This window comes from Gobius niger (assembly GCF_951799975.1).
Source record: "Gobius niger genome assembly, chromosome: 17".
In the NCBI taxonomy this organism is placed as follows: domain Eukaryota; kingdom Metazoa; phylum Chordata; class Actinopteri; order Gobiiformes; family Gobiidae; genus Gobius; species Gobius niger.
Genome location: NC_136868.1, coordinates 16,965,968 through 16,992,571, shown reverse-complemented (window position 1 = coordinate 16,992,571; position 26,604 = coordinate 16,965,968). Strand labels below are relative to the sequence as shown.

At 42.2% G+C, this 26,604-nt stretch overlaps 1 protein-coding gene across 1 annotated transcript; it reads right to left on the bottom strand.

Moving 5' to 3' along the window:
• Positions 1-374: 374 nt before the first annotated feature.
• On the bottom strand, positions 375-25,362 carry colgalt2b (collagen beta(1-O)galactosyltransferase 2b). Its single transcript, XM_079574462.1, has 12 exons — positions 24,827-25,362; positions 7,989-8,099; positions 7,789-7,906; positions 7,470-7,604; positions 7,186-7,390; positions 5,667-5,786; positions 5,387-5,460; positions 5,213-5,319; positions 4,981-5,113; positions 4,598-4,725; positions 4,314-4,520; positions 375-1,631 (listed from the first exon to the last, which is right to left on the bottom strand). The coding sequence occupies exons 1-12, from the start codon at positions 25,066-25,068 to the stop codon at positions 1,358-1,360; spliced, it is 1,854 nt and encodes a 617-aa protein (XP_079430588.1). The 5' UTR covers positions 25,069-25,362; the 3' UTR covers positions 375-1,357.
• Between the last annotated feature and the right edge of the window lie 1,242 nt (positions 25,363-26,604).

Sequence of the window (26,604 nt, the reverse complement as noted above, 5' to 3'; positions counted from 1 at the left end):
TTTCATTGCATGTCAATCATTTCCCATTGCTGTACTTTAACCTGTAAGGACAGAAAGATCTTTAATTGAATTTGTCTTGGCCGCACTTTTCATCTTTTACCGCTTCTTGGTGCATCACTGTAGGGTTTATTTGCAAGAGAAAATGCTGCTGAGAGAGTAGGATTCATCACGAGGTCATAGGAAGGGAAGCTGGTTAAACAATTTACAGCCATAACAGCCGTACTGATTCTGGACAGTTTGTTCTTTAATACTGTATTTTGAAGATCACTGTAAGTGGATATAAAATATTGTTTCTAATATGATGTCATTTATAAACTCCTATAGGCCTACCCTGTAACAGAAAACAATGCACAACATTTTAACCACTTTCGACAATGTTCGGTGAGAAAATGTGCTGTCGTGATTCGCTCTCTGACTTTAGAAAACATTGTAAACCACAACTACAGAGAGTATGACTACCCACATAACTCTATCTACACCCCAGAGAATTGTGGGTAGGTGCTTCAAGGAGGGGCTGCCGCATGACATCATACGGAGACACTGACACTCCAGGGTGAAGAAAACCACACATGACGTAAGCACAGTTTCACAGACAGCGTCAGATTCCTTTATTCCTCAGCTGCCTGTTAAAAACACATCTGTTCTTTTAGATGGCAGTATTTTTCATAAACAACGTCAAACAGATTTGTTGCATTCACATCTTCAACACAAAGATGTATTCCAGTCTTATGTATATCACAGAACAGATTACAATGAAGATGTTTCAGTAGTTTGGAGGCAGATAGACAAATACACTGGTGATGGAGCAATGCCGGACTGTGATCAGCGCGACTTCTGTGCCTCGAGCTCAAATTGCTGAAGGAATGAATGCCGTAGCAGAAGAGGGGTTGCATTTTAGGTAAGTAATAAATCAAAAGCGTACAGATGATAATGATGATGAGCCTGATTTGTGCTTTGCAAGCATTTAGTCTATATATTCTGATGGTGTTTGGTCTGTGTCACAAAAATATAATATTCTGTAATGAATATAACCTTTTCAGTATCAAAATACATTTATCATAAATAAATGCTTGTCATATTTAGCTCCGTGCGTACTATATACAGACTATGAGTCCAACTGAAAGTCACTGTTTCACTGTATTTTGCAAAAGTCCAGTTATGAAAAAGATGGAGAATAAATAAAGCTTTTGTCAATGGTTTCATTGGGCTGTATCCCACGTTCTTCATTTTCTGCTTCCCCATTGTCCATTGGTCGATTCAACATCTTTTTGAGTGACTGTGTGTTTAGTTCAAGTGTCTTTTCAAGTGAGTATGCACAGAACAGCGCACACACATTTACAAACTAGTCTCTTCTCCCTCACAGTTCGTCCCGTGAGGCCCGGGCAGCAGGAGGAGGTGTCTCTCCAGTCACTGTGTTTTGAGCGACGGACGTGATGCGCCCCTGTTGTGCTGTCTTTTTGGCGTGTTGCCTGTCCCAGTCTGTGGCAACGCTCTCGTCGTCCCAGATGGTGGAGGTCTCCGTGTCGCTGATGTAGCCTGGTTCTCCTGTGTAGTGTGTGGGGTAGATGAGCAGAGGCTCCGCCGAGAAGGCCTTCAGGTCCCGGGGCTCGAACTGGGACATGTACTCAACGCTGGGGGAATAATAACACAATGCTGAGTATTACAAGTGCCTTTATTATCATTACGTAACCCTTTAATAGTTTGCTCAACCGTTTGGTAGAGCACACTTTATCGAATCATGTGTCGTTTCTAATTCTGCCTATCACTACCATTCGGTTCAAGTTTGTAATACTCAAAACATCCAGTTTGGACTAGTATAGGTTGGGGTTGGAATAGTTTGGACTGGTTTATGCTGGTTTAGAGCAGGTTTGGGCCAGTTCTGACCAGGTTTGAACCAGTTTAGACCAGATTTGGACTGGTTTAAAGGAGGTTTCGATTGGTTTCGACCAGGTTTAGATCAGGTCTGGCTGGACTGGTTTGTGCTGGTTTAGATCAGGTTTGGACTGGTTTAAGGCAGGTAACTCAGAGGTCAGTAAAAAAAAAGAAAATGCTTAGAAAATACAAAAACATGGCGTAGGGAGAATCATTAAAGGGTTAAATCACTATTCCCAACTAAATGTCCCATAAAGAGCTTTGTGACCATGTCCTGATGTCCTTCCTTCCTGTCCTCATTTAAGGTGCTCAGTTAAGGACTTGCTGTGCCCATCTCTGCGTCCTTGTCCTTTCTCTCAGTCCTCTGTCTCTTTACCTCAGCATAACTTTACTTGTATTTGTCAGTTAAGTACAGGTCCGACCTTTTATTCTGTGGCTTCTTTGACCTTTTGCAAAATAACTACACTCAAACATTAGGAATCCACCAAGGCCAACAGTAACAACAATATCATTGTTCACATCACTGTCTTGGAAGACTTCTGTTATCACTTACATGCGGCTCTAATTATTTCAACCTGCTAAACATGCACGTCCTCTAGTGATCCTTTACAATGGAGTTCTTGTTTAAGTTACAGTAGCATGCCCAGTCCTACTGAAACGGCAGATCTTATATATCAGCATTTAAAGAATGAAATCATTTTAGTTCAACATTCTCCATGTGGCATAGTTCACAATGATACAAAACAGATGGGCTCCACCAATAGATGTTCTTGTCTTTGTCGCATCCTTTTTCAATTACATTTTATGCGACTATTCTGATGCAAATTATGGTTTGTATTTGTTTAAAGTATTTGATTATTGTACTTAGCTATAATACATTTCGCCTGCCATTGATTTTAGGAAATTATATAGACAATGAATGACTTGCTGAAATGAATTATATCATATTATAAATCCACTTCCCTTCAACAAGTCAAACACACATGACTGTTGTCACCCTCTGTTCCTGACCAGTTACTGACTAGCCTCAACTTTTAAATTGTTTTATGTTTTGTAATTGTTGTTGGCATTATACACCTTTTCCTTGCCTAGTTTTCACCTTTGCAGCATTTACAGAAATGTTCATTAATGTGCACTGTCCCTGTCAAATAAACTAATAAATAATAAATAAAGTTGCACGAGTAAATGCATTAAATCTCCCTATAGGGACAATGACTGCCATAATCATAATCTTTGAATTTCAATGCTAAATGCCATTTCCAAAATGAATCTCTGTAAAGGCTTTTTTGAGCTTACTATTATCACATTTTAGTCGCTTCAAGAGGATAAAGCTGATGTGGCCTGAAATCACATGACAAAGCAGGAGGTTTGAATAAGTTCAGCCTGACACATTCATGCCCGTGGTCATCGCTGGGGTCATTGCAAAGGTCAAATCTGTTAGGACTCCACAGGGACTGAAAACCTACACTTTCATGATCGCTAACCAAGAGAAGTAAATATCTCAGGATGCTGTTTTTATGAATGATTAGTTACTACTATTGTATAACAAAGTGTCATGCCTTCTGTAAATAACACAATACTTATTTAGCATTTTTCCAGACGTTTTCACCCATTTTTGCTCAGTTACTACTAAATAGGAACAAATTCACTTTCTCTTCTATTTAGACAGTAATCCATACTCTACAACTGCTACATAGTTATAACACACATTCACATCGTGTCCGTCTGCCCCACCCCCAAACCGCCGCTTGCATCAATGGGAATCCTGTCCCCTTCTCCGGGCAGGAAGAGCCTCACTGGCCCACATTCCTCAAACAGCAGAGGAAAGAGGGGGGAGAGGTGACAGGAGTGTGTAGGACTTATAGAACAACGCCGAGGTTTAAAGAGACATTATAGGAGAAGTGAAAATAGAGCGGTGCTGGAGGTAATGAGTTCAGGGGTATGACAAGAATTTTCGGAGTAAAGAGAAAAGAGGCCATTGTGTGTCCTGGGCCAGGCAGCGTACCCACTGAACCCCAAGAACAGGCCCTGCCCTGTGTTAAGAGGCACAAGAGCAGAATAGGGGGTCCGCAGAGAAAGGAGTGCTGATATATAAGGAACATAACCAGGAAGAAGTGTATGGGACACAGGCTGCGGTAAACCACCACCACTCAAACTCCTCTACTGGCTTAGGGACACACATCATGTAATTTCTGTACTGCACTGTAATTGGACACAGGCTTTTTTGAGCATGTGAGCATTTGCATGTTCTAAATGTGTATTTTATATATGGCACAAGCACCTGTAATAATAGATTCTTGGGTTTTGTGAACTTTTCCTGGCTCAGAAAACCACTGTTTCACACAAGGGTCTTTGTATCTCTGTGACCGATAACAGGTGGTTTAGGTAAAACAAACCACAGCCATATTTTACATTCATAGTAACATCAGGTAAGAGCTTACTTGGGATGTTTGTTGAACATGACGGGGAGAAACTCATCAACCGGCAGCATCCGGGTGAAAGGCTGAGCTGATAATAGTTTTCTCGCTCCTTGTTGTGAAAGTGCGTATCCAAGTGTCCAGTAGGAGTAGTCGGCCACGACCAGATTGTTTATGCCTTCCACTGATTGCTCCGGCTGCTGCACCTGCATTCGCTTGCGGCCGACATAGCTGTAACAATGACAATATACATTGTATAACATTGTGTCATTAATCACTTTTGTATTTAACGGACTGGTAGGTCTTACATGAGGTCCCAGTCCAGCTGGGCTATGTCGATGTCCTCCATGACAGCCTGGAGTCGCCTCCTGAACCTGGGCTCAAACCTCACGTCATCTTCCAACACCAGGACCTTCTGGAGGCCACGATCCAACACCTGAGGGGCATCAAGCAACAGGGGGAAAGAAATCAGACCTGTCACTTAGGATTATTCCTGATGAGGACTTCAGGAATGCAAAGTATTTCAAGCATGGGTGATTTTTCAATAACACTGTGGAATAATTAAGCTTTTTCAGTTTGTCTATGCAATTAGTTTTTCATTCTGGAAAAGTTCTGTATGATAAAAACAAAAGCATAACTTAAGCAGAATACAAATTTAGCTCTCGAACCATTCCTCTGCCTGCCCTCCCACCTGTTTCCATATGGAGTGGTGGCTGAGGAAGCAGCCGATCTCTCCTCTGGTCAACACTCGGCCGGAGTACGGGTCTTTGTATCCGGGCATCATCTCTATCCCCAGAGCCTTCAGCTGCGACGAGTTCAAAGCTCTGGTAGGGGCACAATGTTGTTGATCATAGACTTATTAATGTGGATTCATAAAGAAAAAAGATTCAACGAAACACTTTAATACACTGTGTGCGACCTACTTGCCATCAACTGCCTCCACCAGTGTGGGATGGAGACCAATTGCAGACATAGACTTCAATATCCTGGTTCTTCGGTCCAGTCTCCGCTTTAGGTTTATCAGAAAGATCTGAAAGGAAACAAAATTTTAGTTTAAGATGAAATAAATTACCAAATTGTTGTGCAAAAATACTCACTTCATCAAAGCCTATTTTATTGGGCAGAGATGGCAGTACATGCAGGAACTCAGACGGCTCAATGTCGTGGTCAACTGTGGATCGCCAAAGGAAATGGGTAAAAGGTTAGAAAAGCAAACACACGACTTGAGAAGAACTAAATTTCCTTGGTTTATTTGTGCGCAAGAGCCCGAGTACAGCAGAATGCTATTATGCAGGGTCTTATACAGTGTACATAAATAAGCAGATCATAGAGACACATAGAGGACAAACATCTGGAGCATCTGTGTCTGACACTTACTCAAAGCCTCCGTGATGGTGTGGATGAAGCTCTCACTTTCGTCATCCACATTCTGCTGTGCTTTGAGTGGGACGGGTAGGAATCCGTAGTGCTCCCGGTTACACACGTACATCTGCACACCTGGATGAACAAAACAACACACATGAGGTAACGGAAATGTCTTCAGGCAAAGTTTCAGATCAGGAGACCAAAAAACACTCAGGGTTACAAAGAAAAATAAAACAGTTTAGGAGTTAAGCTTCAGTTTCCTTTGATTACCAATGCAAACACGCTCAAGTATAACATCAAATGGATTATGAACTTCCACCTCTTCATATAACTACTATGAATTGTCTATGTTTTTGCTACATAATATTTTAGATACATGTAGAACAATCTTATAGAGTCCAATCGATCAAAAACAGATTCATTTGATTCCAAGGTTGGTTCTGTAGGTTCTTCAAGACAAAAAATAACTGTTAAAAAATAAGAAAAACAATTGGGAATAAATGGAGGTAAAAATTTTAAAGAAAATTAGGGGGAAAATGTGCAAAAACAAGAAAAAAAACATTTTTAAAATGGAAAAATGGAGCAAACATTGGGCAAAAAAAAACAACTGCATCAAAACTAGGATCTAAAGATATAGGATTTTTTTTCAGTACCTTTTGTTACTTTCCTTTTTCCAATACTGGTTGTATCTAAACCTTTTGTTCGCTTAACGCAGGGGTGTCCAAACTTTTTTCACCGAGGGCCGTATACTGACATGTATAAGGCATGGAGGGCCACAGATCAGTGGTCAATGCATTCAAACGTTCAACTGCGTGTGTTTAAGAGAGGTTTAAACCATTCCACACACTTTTATTTAGGCTTAGAAGCATAATGCCAGCTCAGTCCCACAATAAATGTTCCTTTTTGAGGTTTTAATTGCATGGAATTATTCAAATTGGAGTAAAATGACCTTCTCTGGCAATGTGTGGCAATAAAACAAGAAGGCTGAGGGCCACCCAAAATCGGTATGAGGGCCGCATTTGGCCCTCGGGCCGCACTTTGGACACCCCTGGCTTAACGGTACCCAGCCCTAGTCAGTACACTTTAAAGTTATCCTGTATCTAAAATTTTAAATGTGCTTGTTTCTGTTTGCTTTTAAGTTCAACAAGAATAAGAAAACTATGGCCACGACTTAAACGCATCTGAAGCTTACGAGTGGTTAATCAAAGGTCACCCATGACCCCATGAAGAAGAACATGAATCACAAAAAGACGAAAACATAATTTTAGTTTTAAAGGGAGTAGGGAGTGGAATACACAAAGGCGGAGATCATAGTTTGATATAATTATGTGCAGAGTCGAACATCCACTGTTTTGAAATCAGTTCTGTGCATCTGTATTTTATCACTGAAGGCCAGAGTACTGGAAAATTCTTTATTCAACAAAATAACAGCTTCCAAAGCTCAGTTTGATAGACCTAGATTTCAGAGCTTGCACTGCAAAGAGGAATGTTCAATATGGCAAGAAATATGGATATTTGTTGAGAGACAAACCTGCCTGTCGCGCAGAGAAGGCAAACACCATGATGTCATCAAAGGCCCAGCTGTAGTCCGAGTGAGGGGGGTAAAAGGTCAAGTCCTTACTGGCCTCTCGCTGCAGGTCGATCAGGAAAGTGCTATGAACCATGGGCACAGGGAAGCACCCCAGACGCTTCCACTCTCTAATGGGCTGGTAGTCTGGCGTGCGCTTATAATAACCCTAAAAATTAAGAGAAAAACATGGTTTAGTTTCATTTATGTACCACACACTGACAGATGTTTATTTGCGTATTAAGTACCTGCGGGGTCATGCCACACCAGAAGTTTGAGTAAAGAGACCGAGACTCCAACATCGGGGCGGCTACGGTGAGGTTTTCAGCCATCAAGAGGTTCAGCACTTGAGGGTTGGTCAGGAGGTTGTCACTGTCCACAAACTGAAAAGGACAGGAATACAATGTTCCACTGTTACAGGCAACTCCCGACACTTAACTCTGCAAAAGACTATGGAGACAAAGTAATCAGCACATCTGGACTACAGTATGTACATCAAACCAGGCCACTATTATTGAGGTATTTGGGGTTTAGAAATGATTAATCCGAGAAACAAAAGATTCTCACCAGTATGTAATCGGCCCATCGCTCCCGGGCAGCCTTCAGTGCTGCCTGCCTCAGCTTCATCACATGGCTGAAGCGCGAGGGAGGCCAGTGCTTTGGACCCCACTCATCTGTGTACAACCTAGGCCATGTCACACGGATAAAAGTGTATTTGTACCATGTTTGTTATTTTAGCTAAAGCTTTTGTTTGAACTGTCACTGACTTGGGCTCCTCCATCGGCCTCCACTCGACGTAATGATAAACGCCTTGACCTTTCTTCAGCCACTCCCTCAACATCGCGGTGGTGTTGTCCATGTTGTGGTCCGTCGCTGCCCTGTAAACAGAGGTGGGAAGAGTCGCCAGATATTCACTTTACGTGAGAATAATGTTACTTTACAGTTACACAGAGAAAAAAGTCAGACATTGATCATCCAAATAATTACACAAGCATCTCTTTTAAGTAGTTTGGTGAAAAGACAGAATGAGAATTATTCTGCTTCTTCTTTTGATAAAGTATTGAGAAACCATTGGAGTGTAAAAGGCTGATGTTTATTTATGCTAGGAATCTAATTCAACCATCAAAACACACATAAAAAAGCTGATATTTGCAAAGAAAAGAGAAATAAAACATTAAAGGTGCACTATGCTACTTTTTGAGTGAAAAAAACCCTTTGCTTTCCCGTGCAGTGGCCTCTATGACGCTCCTGAATCAATTGTTTTGGGGTTTCTGGTAAATTTCTGGTACAAACCCCTAAAATATAAATCATAAAGGCCACTTTCAGGGAAAGCAAAGGTGTCATGCTGCACCCATACAGCCACTGAATCACGAAAATGTAAAATATTCACAAATGTCAAAAAAATGTTCACATAAAATGTTACATAGAGCACCTTTAAAGATAAAAGTCACTACTCACAGTAAAAAGATAAACCTTTTTACTCACTGAAGTATTAGTACATAAGTAATACTTGCTGCTAAAGTACTACCTGATGAAACTATTCTGACACGTACAATCACTTGTACAAAAAAACATACTTGAGTAAATGTAACTGAGTTCGTACGACCCGCCTCTGTCCATAAATCAAAACATACGGTCAGACTAATAAGCAATACTGAACACAGTATTGTTTGTCTTCTCTGGCAACATTTTGGTTTGTATTTGACAGGATTATGACAAATGAGAGCGTAAACGATGGCAGAACAAAGCAGACATTGTTGACAGATGTTATATATTGTTGGAAGTTTTCACAGCCTCCCAAGGCACTGCTTCACACACGACTGCGAATCCTTGATGCGGTTTTCAATGGTGGTCGAATACTAGATCTCAAGATATTGTGACTCCGGCACAGTAAAGACACTGGGCACGGCACGTGTGGTGATAGCAAATAAAAGGATAATACATTCCATATAATACAATGTATGATTTGGTTGGAAATGTGATAATTACGAGTATGATTTCCCCAGAAACATGCACAATACTGTACACTAATCTTCCAGCTTGGTACTCAGGCTTCACCATGAACTTAGCCTCAGATCTAGAGATATGACATAGATGATGCTCCAAAATATCACCTTTGTTTTAACAAAATAAACAGACTTTTCAGTCAAATATAAATGTACTGCTGGTGTCATTCCCACACTTGCAGCAATAAGCAGATGATGTTGAATGTAGCACCGAGGTTCTGTGGTCTGTGCCCTGCGTCAGTGTTTGTTCATAGAGATTTCCACTCGCGCTCCCAGCCCTGACTCAGACAACAAGACACTGGCTCCACTGTACGGTGCTGCGCGTTTAATTTTAGTGTGAGAATCCAAATCTGTAAACAAGCACTCAGCATCCGTGGAAAATGTGCAGCGTGTTGTGCGCAGGTAAATGAGATTTGTCCATTTACTTTATTTGTTTGTGTACGTAGCCCTACTCCAAAATAAAATGTTCATCCGGACTGAAATTTTCCAAAGCTTGATGTAATATTCCTGGCATTCTTCTCCCTGAAATCAGTTGTATACCAAAGGATGCAGAGATGTAGGGCAGACCCTCCAGCTGCCTTTCTCTTTGGAGATGATTGAAAATCCAGCTCTCTGCCTGATATGTTTATCACAAGACTCAGCCTGCACATGGGCTAAAGGCATGTTGAGGTTGTAGCATCTGAAATCAGAAACAGGCTGACCAAAAAACTAAATACCATCACATCATCTTTCTGCTATGTGCAGAGAAAAAAATGTTAATATGGAGACAAAGCGATGCGGTTGTAAAGTCCTAAAAGTTCCCTGAGAAGTTTTCAACTAGTTCAAAATGCAGCGGCAAAATTGGAGAAGGGAACACATCAGTCCTGTGCTTAAGTCTCTTCACTGGCTTCCGGTGGAGTCTAAAATCAAATTTAAAATCTGCTCCTCACATTTAAGGCCAAAAAGGGCATGTCTCCGATCTATCTCCAAGATGCTATCGTTCCATATCAGCCAACCAGAGCCCTCCACTCTCAAAATTACTGTACTAGTGAATCCTCCAGTCTCCAAAATCACTGTAGGAGGGAGAGCCTTTAGCTTCAAGTTCCAATTTTATGGAATAATTTCCCAGCTCACGTTAAAGAAGCAGACACAGTCACTACATTTAAGACTAGGCTCAAAACATACTGGTCATTTAGGTAAAGCTCTAAACCCACAGCCTAAAGCAAAGCTGAATTAGGTGCTACGCTGCTGTGGGAAGTACGGTACACTAAGCGCTATCCTCTAGTTCTTCTTACTGCAGACTTTGTCTTATTATGGTACAATATTTCATTGATCTGAAGTTTGTTCATTACTATTCACATGGTGTCTCCTGTTCCACTCCCCATCGGGAGTGCCTGTTTCAGATTCAGCCCTGTTCCCGGAGGGGACAGAGGAACCCCGCCTACAAGGATTGGACGTTCTATGATCTTGGCCCGTCTGCTGAGGGACTCCCATCGGCCATGGGTCTCTATAGCCTGTCCGTCCATGGGAGTGGATCTCGCCTTCTGTGGTTCTCCCACAAGGTTTCCATTTTGGAGTTTTTTCTCACTGTGTCGAAGCGTCTAAGGACGGTTAAAGGTTAAAGGCAGTTGTGGTGAATAGGTCTGGGCTCATTCTACACATTAGGACATTCCTGGAACATCTGGGGCGGGGGGGCAGTTACTATAGAAACCTGGTTGAGTTTGGGGTGCTCTCTGATATGCACCATTCAGCTCAGGAATCCTGAGCAAGTCCCTGGTCAAAGATCTGGAGATGGGTTCCCTGGAGCGGTGCTACCACTGCTCCTGACAGGTCGCCCATGAGATACTGTTTGATGGATGAGTCAAAAGCAAAGGACATTTTCCCAACAAACAAACTCCTGATATAACAATTTCTTTGAAACTATTTTGAAGCTAAATTTCAATAGCCAAATGTAAAGCAGTTTACTCTAAAGATACAAGTAATAGTAACTTTTTAAGTAGTTAGGGGTGTTTTGTGAAGTCAGTGGGACACAGATGGGATATTTAGCATTACTTGCTCGCTCACAGTTAAACGCAGTCTTGCACATGCTTGGCTAATGTCAGTGTGTGTCCAATTACATTGTTAAGGTTGTCGACTTACTGAAAGAGCCTATTTGTGATGGTTTATGCCAAGAGCACACGGGTAACTGACCTTTGAGGTTAACAGGCACTGTGGCTGCGTATAAATACACAGCTCAAGCACCGCTTTTAACAGTGTTTATAGGTATCTGTCTGGCAGCGTATGTGTGTAAAATGCAGTGGGAACAGGCAGGCACATGACTGTAAGTTACTGCAGAGGACTGTTGTTTTATCAGAGGCCAGAAACACCTGACACAGAGGTAATGACTATATGCACACATGGGTTAACATGTTTTTGCAGTGGCCGATACCGAACATCACTGAAGGAAATAACTGTGTTGCTACATGCAGTTTCCCGATGACAGGGCGCTCCAGGCTTGGATTTGACTTATGAACGGGGAAGCTAAAATATAAAATAGATGGTTTGGTATGTGTGGATGCAAAGTGTAATGCAAGGGCGGCAAAAAGACAGTGATTGATGGTTGTTGTTCTATGAGAAAAGGATGAGCGTGGAATGGGGTTTATGAAGAATAGTCGAATGAAATGCCTTTTGGCAGTCGGGCAATTAATCAAATTGTTGAAGAAGAGCAATTTGGACTGTAAAATCCAACTTACCATTTTTATGCAAAATTTTAGAAAAACTTGTCTTTATCCAACTTAGTGATTTTATTACTGCACAAAATGTCCTTGAGAAATTCCAGTCCGGCTTTAGGGTAAACCACAGCGTCGAGACCGCCCTCTTAAAGATTTTAAATGACTTTAGATTAAATTATGACTCACAGAAGGTCACAGTGTTGGTTCTTCTGGATCTGAACGCTGCCTTTGATACAGTCGACCACACTATTCTTTTAACTCGTTTAAAACACATGGGCCTCTCCGGTGCTGTACACAAATGGTTTACTTCCTACCTCACAGACAGGACGTTCATGGTGAGTGTGGATACTTGCTCCTCTAAGGTCCATGGAATTACATGTGGTGTGCCCCAGGGTTCAATTTTAGGCCCAGTGCTTTTTAATCTGTATATGCTCCATCTTGGTGATGTCATCAGGAGACATGCTGATGATACACAGTTATACATCTCCATGTCTCCAGATGACACCAGGCCAATAGATGCACTTTTTAACTGCATTTTAGATATCAAATCCTGGATGGCAGAAAACTTTCTCCAGCTTAACCAGGACAAAACTGAGACTTTTGCCCAAACTACAGTCACTGTCTATTAATCCTTCCTCACAGGTGAAGAACCTGGGTGTGATCTTTGACTCTGAGCTGGCGTTTATTCCACACATTAAGAATATCACAAAGATTTAGAATCGCTGCATTGGCTCCCCGTGTGTTTCATATTACGGCCCTCGCCTCTGGAACGACCTGCCGGAGGAGCTCAGGGCTGCAAAGAACGTTCATGTTTTTAAGAGCAGGCTCAAGACCCACCTTTTTAGCTTAGCCTTTAACTGACTAATCTATTTGCACGGTGGCGCAGTGGTTAGTGCTTGTGCCTCACAGGTCGAAGGTCCCGGATTCGATTCCCACCTGGACGGAGCCTTTCTGTGTGGAGTTTGCATGTTCACCCCGTGTCTGCGTAGGTTAGTGGTAGGTTATAAAAAACATGTGCAATAGGTTAATCCTCCAGCCAGGTGTTTCTGACCACCAGCCTGGCCCCACATCATGGAGATGGGTCCCCGAGCGCCGGCCCATGCTCACTGCCCCATGCGACACTGAGGATGGGTCAAATGCAGAGAACTAATTTCTCTACAGAGATTCTCTACAGAGATTAATGCAGTATAATTTAACTTAACTTAACTTATTTATTTAATCCTAATATATAAAATGTATATATATGGGAGGTTGTCCCAGGCGCATTGTTTTAAATGTTGTAATCTGTAATGCACTTTGTGGTGCCTTTCAGTATGAAAAGCGCTTTATAAATAAAGTTTGATTGATTGATTGATTGATTGATTGATTGATTGATTGATTGATTGATTGATTGATTGATTGATTGATTGATTGATTGATTGATTGATTGATTGATTGATTGATTGATTGATTGATTGATTGATTGATTGAGCACACATTTTAATTTTCTTTTCTTTCAGGGTTACAAAAGCTAATCATCTGCAACATATAAGTGCACCCTGAATATTTCTTTCTGCATACTGGAGCCATAGGACTGGTTCAACTGAACAAATGTCACTTTACTACCAAATAGTAAAAACAAGGAGTTTGTATGTGGACTGTGAATATTTTGACCTGTTTTTTGTTTAACTTTTAACAAGTCAAGTTGCAGATTGGCTAAAGTTCAGCAACTTTGACATAGTAAATACTGACATCTGTGCTTTAAACTGATCAATACTCCTATGATGCCGGCTATTAACCACTTTTACAAGATCTGGTGGACACATTTGTGTTTTCTGCGTAGGTGAAAGGCTAAGTAAGTCCTTATGAGGGGGGGAAGTTATTCTTCTGTTGCATGAGATGTCGTATTAGTTAGTCAACAAGTGAAAAAGAAGAGCTTTATAGGTGTTGCAGTGGTTTGCATGTAACTACCATCCACTTTGCATGTTGCCAGAATGACACAGATGTTCCCTAAGTGTTCCCAGCACGTCCTATAAGCTGCCCCTCCTCACAACAGACCGATCCAAGGATCCAGAGCACTCCGAGAGACTTTCCATTACAGAATACAGGCGATTGCTGGAAATACGAGATCCCTACAGGGTTTTGCTTTGAAAAGATGCAGCAGCAGGACAAACTCAGGGAAAACACAGTGAGAACTAAACGATTTGTGGATAGAAATGATTTTTTAGTAAAAAACAAAACACAAAATACAGTCAATTTCAAATACAAGTTACAACTAAGCCTAGAGCAAGATCAAATCAGGATTAAACCATGTCACCAAAACAAATCAACCTAAATGTGACTAAATTGTGTCCAAACAGGGTTTAAGCTAAATCTGAAAACACTTAAAGGGACTATACAGAGTTTAAAAATGTTAAAATTAAGTATTTTCCTCCCCCTACATGTTCCAGCAGTGTTCTAATGTGTAGAATGAGCCCAGACCTGTTCACCACAACTGCCTCTGAAATCCTGCACTCAAAATGTTGTTAAGTCGGGTCCGAAGTGCCATCATGCACGAGCTTAATATAGAAACTGCAGTTACGCGTAAGACCTGAGGTGGCAGTAGTGAGTATAAAAAAGACCAACTTGCATGAATAGGGCTGGGCTCATTCTACACATTAGGACATGGCTGGAACATGTAGGGGGATGAAAATACTTACTTTTTACATTTTGAAACTCCGTACAGTCCATTTAAGTTTCACGTGGGAACAAAAATAACTCCTCCTTATGCTTCAGTCAAAATCATGCATCTTCACATTGCGATGCACTAATCTCTCTGAAACCATTCTGTGACCATTATCGAGCAAACACAGCTGCACAGAGCATTACACAGAGCAGATACAATGCCCTTGCCTCAGTCTGCAGCTCTCCCATCTCTGGCTCACAGTGCAGTGCTTTGTTTTGAAGTGCACTGTAGATCCAGCCTCATTATGTCGCTGCCTGCGGGGCTTGGCTTTACGCTTCCTCTGTTCCTGTTTCTTTAGTATCCGCATCTGGACAACACATGCGCGAATCAGGTTTCACTATATCCCACTCCTGTCTCTACCAGGCCACCTGTTATCAGTACAGCAACAGATACATGGTATGTTGACTTTGAATGCATCATATAAGGCAGGGATTTACAAACCTTTTTCATTGAGAGCTGTATATTAAAGCGTATACAGCATGGAGGGCCAGAGACTAGTGGTCAATGCAGTGGATCACTCAACTAGTGCATTTAGCAGAGGTGTAAACTGTGCAACAACTCCTTTATTCAACCTTAGCTCTGTCGCACAATGTGTCCCACAGTATTGAGGTCATAATTGTGTCGAATAATTGAAAAGTACCATCTCTGACATGTGCCCTGAAGACCACCAAAAATGGTCTGAATGCTGCATTTGGCCCTGGGGGTGCACTTTGGGCACCCCTAATGTAAGGGATTCACCACCTCTATGCCCACAGGCACCCAGGAGCCCTTTGGGGCCTCCTCAGTCACCTGTGGGATTGTAGGACAGTTCGCCCTCTTGTGTGCATTCTTGTGACTCACTATTTGTTATGAAGTGTGAATTTGTGACATATGATGATCTATTTAAAGGGACTAGACGGAGTTTAAAAATGTTAAAATGATGTATTTTCCTCCCCCTACTTGCTCCAGCAATGTCCTAATGTGTAGAATGAGCCCAGACCTATTCACCACAGCTGCTGCTATAATTGTGCTCTGTCACTCAAAAAGGTGTTAATTCAGGTCCGAACCTCTTAACCCCCGCTTGCCTTTCACCGAGCACAAATCTAAAAGCTTCTCAATTGGAGTTTACAGACTATAGGCATATAACACCTTATTTGAAAGTGAAGACCTACAAAACTGATCGCAACTTTTTTGGTGCCGCATTTTTGTCACATTTAGGGCTGTCACGATAATTACTATATCGATTTATCGTTCAGTAAATGACAGATAAATGATACATTTTTGGGCTCGATATTTATTGTCTGTACATTTAGTAGCATCCCCCCATTTTTTTCTTTGCAAAACCTTGATTTATTGTAGGATATGATTATGCACTTTTAGAACAAAGGTTTACTGTCATTTTTATGCCTGAGAGTTGACAGTATCTAGTATCGTTGGAGGCAATAATATCGTTTAGCGCAATACTTTCCTGCCTCAATACATAGAACTTCAAATTCGTTATCGTGACAAACCTAGTCACATTGTTTTCGTCAATTTTTTTACTTTTTCATAGCTTTTTATTTACTCTTTTTTGTTGTGTTTTCATCACTTTTTTTCCTTTGCTCTTTTGACACTTTTTCCGTCGCGTTTTCGTCATTCTTTTGACTCTTTATTTCAAGAAGCGTTTAGACTTGGGTAAATCCAAACTGGAAGAGAAAATGTGTCAGGTGGGGGTTAAGAGATTAATAATCTACAATTTAAAACTAAAGCTTTAAGTCTTTGGATATAGTCTTTAGATGTTTTAGCGGGAGGTGTTCCAGGCATGTCCTAGTGGGACCAGGCCTCGTGGAAGACCCAGGACACGGTGGTGGGACTATGTCTCCGAGCTGGCCTGGTGTCACCTCGGGGTCCCCCCAGAACAGCTGGAGGAGGTGTGTGTGGATCGGGAAGTTTGGGCATCTCTGCTGAGACTGCTGCCCCCGCGACCCGGCCCCGGATAAAGCGGAAGAAAATGGATGGATGGATGGATGTTTTAGATCAGTTTAAATGCTACTGGCGTATCTCTGAAGCTCTTTGTGACCCCATGTCGGATAATGTGCATTTCAAGATGGAGGAATCAGAAATGCTATTAAGTTCCATTTATGAAGAAAATCATGCAATTCATACATGGAGTCTACACAAAAGACTATAATCTGTAACCGCTCTAATTACGGTCCACCTGGTCCGGCCTGAGTGCACAGAAGTGTGTCATTCAGAGGGTCGAGAGCGTGTCATGTGATCCTCGACACCTGGCCTTCACGCACACAGAGCCCTTTAACTTAAACACAGGTCTGTCTGCCGCCACAGTGGGATGGAGCCAGGCAAGTGTTGGTTCAATAAACTATCCAATATCACTGCAGATAATGAGCCACAGCAGTTATCCCCGAAAAATACCTCTTTCAGAGCAGGGCATGAAGATGGTTGGTCACTGTGTGTGTGTGTGTGTGTTGGCTGACGTGGCAGTGACCCGGGGGGCACAGAGGAGCGAAGGGAGAGAGAGACAGAAGCGAGCCGGCATTCCTCATGCGTCTCAGGGTCAACAGAAGCAAAGCACCAGCACACTTACACTCAAGTGAAGTATTCAGCGCTGACATCATCACTGTACTTACCGCATATCAACCTATAATGCAAGCACAAGGCCTAATTTGTGGGCGCTCTCCAGGCCACTCCAACTGTTGCTGTTGACCTCACAGACAAGAGCCCTCATATCAAGATGCCCTCATGTGTGAGTGTGTGCCAGCTCCGTCGTTCACCCGCTGCCAAAGCCTGGGATAAATATAAGCGGTTCCTGTGGCGAAGTGCTGGAGGATGCGGCGTGCTTGGCAGGTGCGGAGATTTTGGTCATGTCTGTTTAGTGAGACACAGAAGATCCTGTCCCTGGGAGTTTGGCAAACAAAAATTGGAAGCCTGCAGGGCACTATTTTGGTCACATTATATGCAAAATGTCGCAAAAACTACTCGGACCTGTCTAAATTTGGCGGCACTGTGAAGGTTTGTAGAATTCTCATCTCTACTATCAACAAGCTAACAGGGGTTCGTTGAGAGCAGGGCCACACGCCAACAACGTACCATTATCACTCCTTATCACACATCCCATTTTCCCTTCAACTCTTTTGAAACAACCTCGCTGTTGATTCAATGGTTCCTCAGACACAACACTTTTTTGCTTATCTTTAAAGAACAATTTAGAAGAGGCTGTTCATCCTCTGATCATTGCATCCCGTTCTCTGTGTCCCGACATCCTGCTCTCAGCATCCTGTTTTCAGCTACTTCCTGCTCAATACACATTTGTCATCTCCATCTTGTTGTGGAAGGGTTCCTGCTAAGGACATTTATTGTATTGTTAGCCGCGAGGCATGATTACTTTAGTCATATTGTAAGGCTTTCTGGAAAATGGGAAAGCACATTTGAAGATAACCAACAGGTGTTTTGGTCACAAGCCTTTTGACTGGTTGAAGATATAGCCAATCGCACCAACAGATGCAGCAGTGTTTGTTGGAAGAGCAGAATGGAAAAAAAAATCTCAATTTGACCAAGAAGAGAAATGATACAACTACTTGCTATGTGACTGACGAGATGTGCTAATTAAAGCCAGCTTTGAAACCGTATTTAATAGATGATTAGTGCTGCCTCTGCTCAAAAGGGCCAAGATGTGATGGGCCTGATCACTGTCACACTGATTCTTTGTGACAGGAGTCTCTGACCTGCCTGATTGAAGATGCTGATTGGGAGACAGAAATGAAACCTGGTCCAGCTGCACTCGCAACAGGCCTGGCTCACTCCTGGCATCGTGTGGGACCTGGGCCCAGGAACCAGGAATGGAAAAGAGGAAGAGAGCCAGAAGAAGGGAGCAGCGGGGCAATCATGTCCACACACGCGTGTACACACATACACACACACAAAGGTGCATAACATCAAGACACAACCTGTTTTGGTTTATGCATTGTGAACGAAAACAAACAATAAAGCATCCTAGGGTAACATGCAATGTTTTAAGACCGTTTAACAAATGTGCTTGTTGATGCAACAATAGACGGAGTTGGACGAAGCATTTGCACCTGGTTTTACAAAACATTCCACATTCATTCATCACAAAATTGACTTTTCTGGTCTTTCCATAAACTATTAAGCTAATAAGATAATAAATGCCTGATAACAATGCTGATCAGTTCCTCATAAGCTAAGTATTTAAGCCAGAAAGAACATTTTTATGTGGCCTGATTGAACACAGAGGCAGTAAAACTTATGAGGCAGGTCAATCAAGGCACTCAAGCAACTAAACACACTGAACAAACTGACAAAGAAGTGAATAAAACATTTTCCAAACTATGGCATTTTGCAAAACTTGACCCCTCTAAGACTTATATTGCTCTCGTTCTCTCCGTTCTTTATTTATTGAGTTGCACTTCACTTTACAGCACAGGGGCATCATGGTAATAGGATGGAAATAGCATGGTAAATAGCATGCATTTTGCACACTGTTTCTACAATACAATTCTAACCATGTTTTCTGATGATTGATAGTGTTTTAATTGGGTTAGTGTTAGGGCAAGGATTAGTCATATTACATGAAATAAACTAGGTGCATATCCTGTTTCCATGTAATTACCACATGCAACCTACTACCATGCTACTGCGCTATGGAAAAAAGAGCAACCATTTATTGTCTTCTGAATCATGTTGACTCATATTGACTCATTATCAGTGGAGCTCTTCGCTTTGGCTGTCATCCACATTCTCTCTGTGAGCTTAAAGTATGTATATGGTCAGACCAAAGGCTTCTGTCAGCACAGCTAAAAGTATGTCCATGAGATCAATTTTGGCCTTAAGTCACAGCCCATAACTCACTCAGGGGGACACCCTGGACACATTTCTGTTCAAAATGACGGCAAGTCAGCTCACAGCAAAGAAAAAGGACATGCCACAGCAAAACGCTATATAAATCACCATCAATCATTTCCATTACCATGGATCAATTCACCAATATAAACATCTGAATTATTTCTGGGCTTTGTCATTAAGTCATAAACAGAGGAAAATGATATGTGCTACAGTGGTCTTGGCGTCCTCACATTCATTTCTTTGTGCCAAGATTTATATAGCCCATCACAAGAGTGGTGTATATATGTCAATTATGTTTTAAGCCTCCGGTGATTCATAGAAAGTCATCTTATATCATGAATTTATGGGAATTTTTCACATACCGTATGGTGGAAAGACCAATAGAACTGCTTTATGATCTTGAGGCTTGTGTGAATAAAGGTAGAATGGTCATTTACCAAATTGTACCCCGACAAAGGTGTAAAAAAGACATTTAGAGACATGGAGGGGGTAACATGAATGGCAAAGCCACGAGGGAATGTGGAAAATGCCAGTGATGTCATACCAGTGAAAGGCCTTGACATAAATCGGTGTGTAAGTGCTGCGGAAAGGCACACAAGCACCTGCAATACCTACCGCATGAGAACAGCCGCGGGGCAATAAACAGCGTGAGACAAAAAAAACAACGTCAGCCCCGGGACATGCGCTCGTCTGATTGTGAAAGATTCGTTTCCAAAAACAGTGTCTCCACAGGCTCACTGCTAAACTCAGCTGAAGACTGGCAGCAGATCACAGCTGATGATTGATGAAGTTAACGGAGCAACCATGTTCAGTCAGGCCAGCCTTAGGGCTCTATGGATGTGAAATGTACCCTTTTCCCCTATGTATTTTCCTACATCTCTTTCCAGTGGCACATTTTACAAGGGAGCCAGATAAAGCATTGACTAAGACAATGAGCTAATCCTTCTAGATATTTCCCCTGACTCGAGATCTGGTGATGGGCCTATAGTTGTATTAATCTCAGGACAGCAAAATGTTTCCCAACCAGCGATAGGGAGAACTAGAAAAAAGGGCAAATGGAACATTATTTTGGTAGGAAAATCTGTTTTGCGTGATTGTTTTCTAAATAAACTGCAACACTCTTAAGGTAGGGGGTACACGGACTACCACTGGAAGGTCCAAGGGGTCCACAAGACAAAAAAGGTTGGGAACCACTAGCCTATGCTACTGACAGGTTGCCTCAGGAGTAGGGTTGGGCCATATTGTATTGCATATCATTTTTTGATATTGTTGTAATTTTGTATATCGTTGTGGACATGATATAATTTATGTAATGCTCAGCACCATCAGAGCAGCATAAACACTGACTGTAGAACACGGGGACAGTTGCCTCAAAAGTAAAATGAAATGAAGGATGTAAACTGCTTATGTATGCCATAAAAAAAGAAAGAAAGAATAAAATATCACTGAATGAAATCTTCACGATAGGGCTGGGATTTTGAAGTAATTTGTCCATTGTGAATTATACTGTCAAATAAATCTTTATCGTGATGTTTCTTTTTCATATCGTGATATAGATTTTAGGCCATATCACCCTGCCCTACTCAGGACGATTGAAGCAGTTAAAGAAACAGGCCACCGTTTTTCCATACTGATATATGTTCTTACCTGAGCTTAGACGAGTTCATACGTACCTGTCTGCTCTTTGTGGGTGCACTCAGTCACGCAAAAAGACCAAACACGTTGTTAGCATTTAGCCTCTCCCAGCATATTCCCATAGCTCCAAACGGGGGGTGGAGTTAGAAACGACCAAGCTCTTCCACGTTTTCCCTGCTTAAATACAGTTACGTGAAAAGTAATATGATCCAAGTATAGTTACACAAAATTAAACATAAACGCTTCTAACTCAACACCAGTTTGGAGCGATAGGAATATGCTGGGAGAGGCTAAATGCTAACAACATCATGGTCTTTTTGCGTGACTGAGCGCACACACAAAGACCAGAGAGGTACGCATCAACTCGTCTAAGCTCAGGTAAGAACATGTCTCAGTATGGAAAAACGGTGGCCTGTTCCTTTAAAGGTAGAAGGAAAATTATGAGCAAACACTGACTGAATCTACTGTAGTCTTACGGCACCCGGCACGAGGATCCAGAGATCAGTTTGGTGCGACTAATTTTTCCTGATTCAAGCAGCCGGATTCTTGTCATAATGTCGAGCAACGCAGTGTAGTTGATATATTTTTTGCATCTAAGGAAGACAAATAGCCCAAAACAATAAAGCAGCCCAAAACCTAATCATTTCTCGAGTCTTTCCGTCGTCCCCGCGTTGTTAATTAGCATCAATAAAACTATTTCTTGTTACACCCGCCTCCTGACATGTGATTGGCCCATATGGCCCAAACCACCGGTGGTTAGATTTTCAAATAGATTGGCAGGAGCGTTACAAGATGGATTCTCGTGTGTTTGTGAACTCACAAACACCGCGAGAATTCAGCTTGCAGGGAAGGTTACAGTGAATATAGTTCTGTGGGGGAAAGGATTAAAGAGTCTAACCCGGACTGTGCCCTCTGGTCATTTCCACACCTTCTCTCACTCTGCTCCAACCCCCACTTTTCTTTTCTTTTTCAAATCCCTGCATTCTTTCATTTTTTACAGTGCTGTGAGTCTTTTTTACCAGCCCCTCCTCTGTCAGATCCCCCTCTGAGCCCACAACTTTAAAAGAGCAAGACACAGGATGGCCGAGATAAAGTTACAATAAAGATCAAATATTACTATTTCACTTACAAACCCATTGATCTAAGTCTGAGCCCCAATAAATGATCAAAAATTACCAAAAATGTATCAATAAAATTACACAAGAGAATCATTGCCACATTGCCTGGCACCTTAGATGTTTCTACTTGTACGGCTCCGTCTTCATACTTCCTTTAATAAGATTTTCTGCAAGATCGTTTTCTAATTTTGCATTCTTTCAAGACTATGCACACACACACAACCAAAAAACATAGGCATCATTATGGTTATCCAACTATTACTGCTTGTCTTCTTCTGAGCAAATGCACAAGTTTTTTGACAGTAATTAAAAGAATTTCCCCTTGAGCATCAATTAAGTAATGATTCTGTACCTAAATAACGTTCTTTTCAGCTAATATATTGGAATGATCAGTGGAAGTGCAACACATCTAAGATTGCCCAGTGCAGTGTGTGAAATGCCACCGACCATTAAAGCCCTCCCTCTGTTTGTTTAGTCATTCACAAAGCGGTGTTGGTACAGACCTCTGCTACAGAGGGCCCCAAAGTCTTTGCTAAAAGTCTGCGTAGGTCCCCTATAGTAGATTAGTGTGCGGTTTGTGGAGGGCCTGACAATTAGGAACAGACTACACCAAACAAAAGCAAGGAAGGGTGGGAATGAAAACAAAAAGATGTCAATGACTGAAAAGGACGTGCACCGAATACCTCAGACTAAAACCCCGCCTCTGTCATCATACGCTGTATGTCTAAACCTGGACATTCTTTAACACATGGCTTCACAGAATGCATCGCTGCTGTCAGACAAACTCAACGTTTTCTTTCATCTGCCAAAACTCAAGATTATCTCAAGCTACACACACAGCCTGTGCAAGGTCTGCAAAATATATTTCAAATTTACAAATCATCACAATATCAAGCAGAATCTTGATGATTCAGTATAAACAATCCCAGCGATTCACTTTGTGTTGGTCCCACACCTGCAAATAGCCAGGCAATGGTTAAAACTATCAGCAACCTCCAGGACTCAAACCCACGACGCTGGAGACAGGACAGTTTTCATCCGTATTATGCAACAGGCGTCAAAGAGTGGACATTTTAAACATTTACATTTAAGCGGACACTTAAATATGAACAGCTAAACTAATGCAAGTCACATGGATGTGTGTAGAGGTCTAAAGTGCACAGTGAGCAGGTTTTTATACATAACTAGACCATGAATGCTCAGTATTTTGTCATTTGCAGAGGGAATTCTTCATTTATTTGACATTTATTTAACCAGGAAGGTCCCAGAAGGAATCTCATTTGCACGAAAAGCTGGAAAAAAAAGACTAGTTAAAAATGTTATTGTGCAAAATGTCATGTAAAGAGGTGGGGGACTTGTTTTGACTAGCTCCCTCAACGTCTCCTTTCATCTTCCTCCTCCTCTCCTCCTCCTTTGCATCACACAATCTCACAACCTGCACACACAGCACTACCTGCATCTTTCATACCTGCTGTTTTAACAAGCCCCGTTTCCTCATCTTTCTGCTGATTCAGACCTGAGCCTGCATGATTAGAGCCTCTGCCTGTACAGTACATGTGCACAGAAGCTCTTTCATGTGCCCACAAAACATGCAATTTAGCCAAACGCGTCGTAAAAGCACAGCAACAGGTCCCTGATAATGTGCTATTAGAATCGCGGCATGACAAACAGGGCTTTTCTGCAGTCCATGCTTTTTTTTTTTTGGACGACCACATCACACAACGTAAGGCTATGAAACTGTTGGAGGCTACACCTGAGTAATGAGGAGAGATGTGGATTCAGGAAGATTATGTGCTGGTTCAGATTTGAGTCATTAATAATTGACTTGGGCTAATCCTGACTTGGCAGCAGCGAGGCAGGTATGGCACACAGAGAGGGCTGTTGTAAGATGTTTCCATAAAGGTCACTTGGGTTGAGTCAGCAGTTTAGTTTCATGTGCACTGCCCTGCAAGAGTGCACGCACATTCCCAACAGTGGCAGAGGCCATTTAAAAGATCCTGTCGAATTTGTGTGACAAGAAAGCATTTCACCAATATGGCTCCTGCAGATGTGTAGAAACTAACTGCACTAACTAAGTAACTAACTAAGTGACTGACTGACAGACATTTTCAATCAGGAAAATGTGGAGCTGGTACAAGTCATACCATTTGGATTCACTCAACATTTTTTGTGCAATCAAGACCATTTGGAAGGGGACAGACTTCAACCAATCCGAGGTGACTCACTGCAGCTCCAGTCACTTATTCAATAAATGGCAATTCGGCATGACTTTAAAATGTGAAGGTTTTCCTGAGTCTGACGTCTCTGTTGTCAGCAGCTCCATTGTAAAAATAAATAAATAAAACGTTTTTAGAGTAAACTTCTTTTGAATGTGGGAAATGTACTTGAAACAAATAATGTAATTGAGTTGAGAGTAGTCCATGAAGTTCAACCTGTTGATGCAGCGTGATCTATTATGTGGACAATCATTTATTACACGTGCATAGCCCGCTGAATAGGAGCCCGTTGAGCATCAGTGCACTTGCACATGCGTGGCGCCATCCTACTTTGAAGCGACTTCAAAACTTCTTGCTACTCTGCTAACTACAGAAACAGCGGGTCTCAGGGTCTCACCAGATGGCGATGCGGTCCTTGGGGTAGTCCAGCCGCTCGATGCAGCCCAGGTAGTGCGGCAGGCTGTGCGCGGCGTTCCTGGCCACGATGGCGATCATCACCTTTGGCTTTTGCAGCGATGACTCGGTCCGTACCGGCTCCTGGACCAGCGTGACCAGCTCTGAGTGCACCGCGCGAGCCCCGAGCAGAACCACCACGAGGCACACGAGCCACAGTCCCACGGAGCCCTCCGCAGCCCGCATCTTCAACGCGTCCACAGCCCGGACCCGGAGTCCCGCGACCGAGCGACAGACCAGAGGCAGGGGGCTGTGCGTGCGCGGCGGAGGGAGGGCAGAGGACGGTACGGGAGGAGGAGGAGGTGTGTGGGGATCATGGGGATAGATCAGAAGGCTTTCAGTTCACCCCTCCTACCGCTCTACGCCCTCCTGAGCAGCTGCTGGGAAAGGCAGAGCTGATGAGGCAAAGTCGGTTTCAGACCATTATTTAGCAGTTTAGCGCTAAATGGCTGTTACAGGTGATGGTGGTTATGAAAACCGCGGACTTTGTAGTGTTTACCTTTTTGTTTGTGAATACAAAGTAGGGCTTTAGCCTACCTCACAGTGCAGTCACAGTCATAATAGGTCACGGTTTACACATCCACCTCCTAGTCTAAACATGCACCTCAGATTCACTTTATTAGCTATTTGCAGTGCATTGGAAAAAATGTGCAAGAAACTCAAAGTGCAATGTCAACACATACAAGGACACAACATCAAAACAAGCAAATGCCACATAAAAAGCTTAAGAGTAAACTGTTGTGCCATAAAAGCCTCTAGGTCTAGTCTGATATATTTACAGGGAGAAACAGCCTGTGCCCGACGTGTTATTGCTAGAACAAACACTTCAAATGCAAGGATAAGATGTAATGATACGGCTCTATGCAGATAATCTCATAGTTCAATAGGCCTATGGCATTTTGAAGCAGTGTATTTGCCTTTTATCTGATTTATGGTAGGCTCCATGATGCCTCCTCCATAATATTATAGATGATAGAACTCTCCAAATAATAGGATATGAGATTTGATAGATTTGTCTGGTTCTACTGAGAAAAGTGCCAGAAATAAAGCCCAAAATATTATGTGCCATGCCCATAGTTTAAACACAAGGTGCATGGTGAACTGGTGAATCACCATGTACTGTTAGGTCTGTGGAGAATAATCTGCAAATTGACGTGCTGAGACCTCTATAGAACCTGTGGTGTGCTATTATGATATTACACTGTATGCTCAGTTATGATTACAGTAACCCTTCAGTCACCTGGGTAAATTATAGCTGCCGGAGAGACAGAGCCTGCACTTCTGTGTCCCAGCCAGGGATCAAGTCTGTTTGTTTTAACTTGGATCTGCCACTTGGTGAGTTTCTTTCTTCACTGTCACTGAATGCTCTTAGTCACTCGCTCTGGATGCCTGAACAGAGATATATCCACATATGTTGTAATGTTGCCCATTTGGCTCCCCCTAGTGCATCCCCCAAACAGATATCCAAAAGTAAACATGTCCAAACTCATGCCTCAGTAGAAAGTAAAAGTAATTAATCTTCAGAAGGTTTAGGAGCGGGTGCCTGACCTATGCCCCCTGTCTTTTGTGGCATTATGGGGTTGTCAGAAACGCCAAAGGTCAGGGTCATATGCAGTCCACAGATGGCCATGCAATGTTGTGACTTGCAAAGGCACATAGATATTTGTTTCTTACAAGCAAGTGTAACTCAGGAAAGCTAATATTATATTTTTTACATTCCGT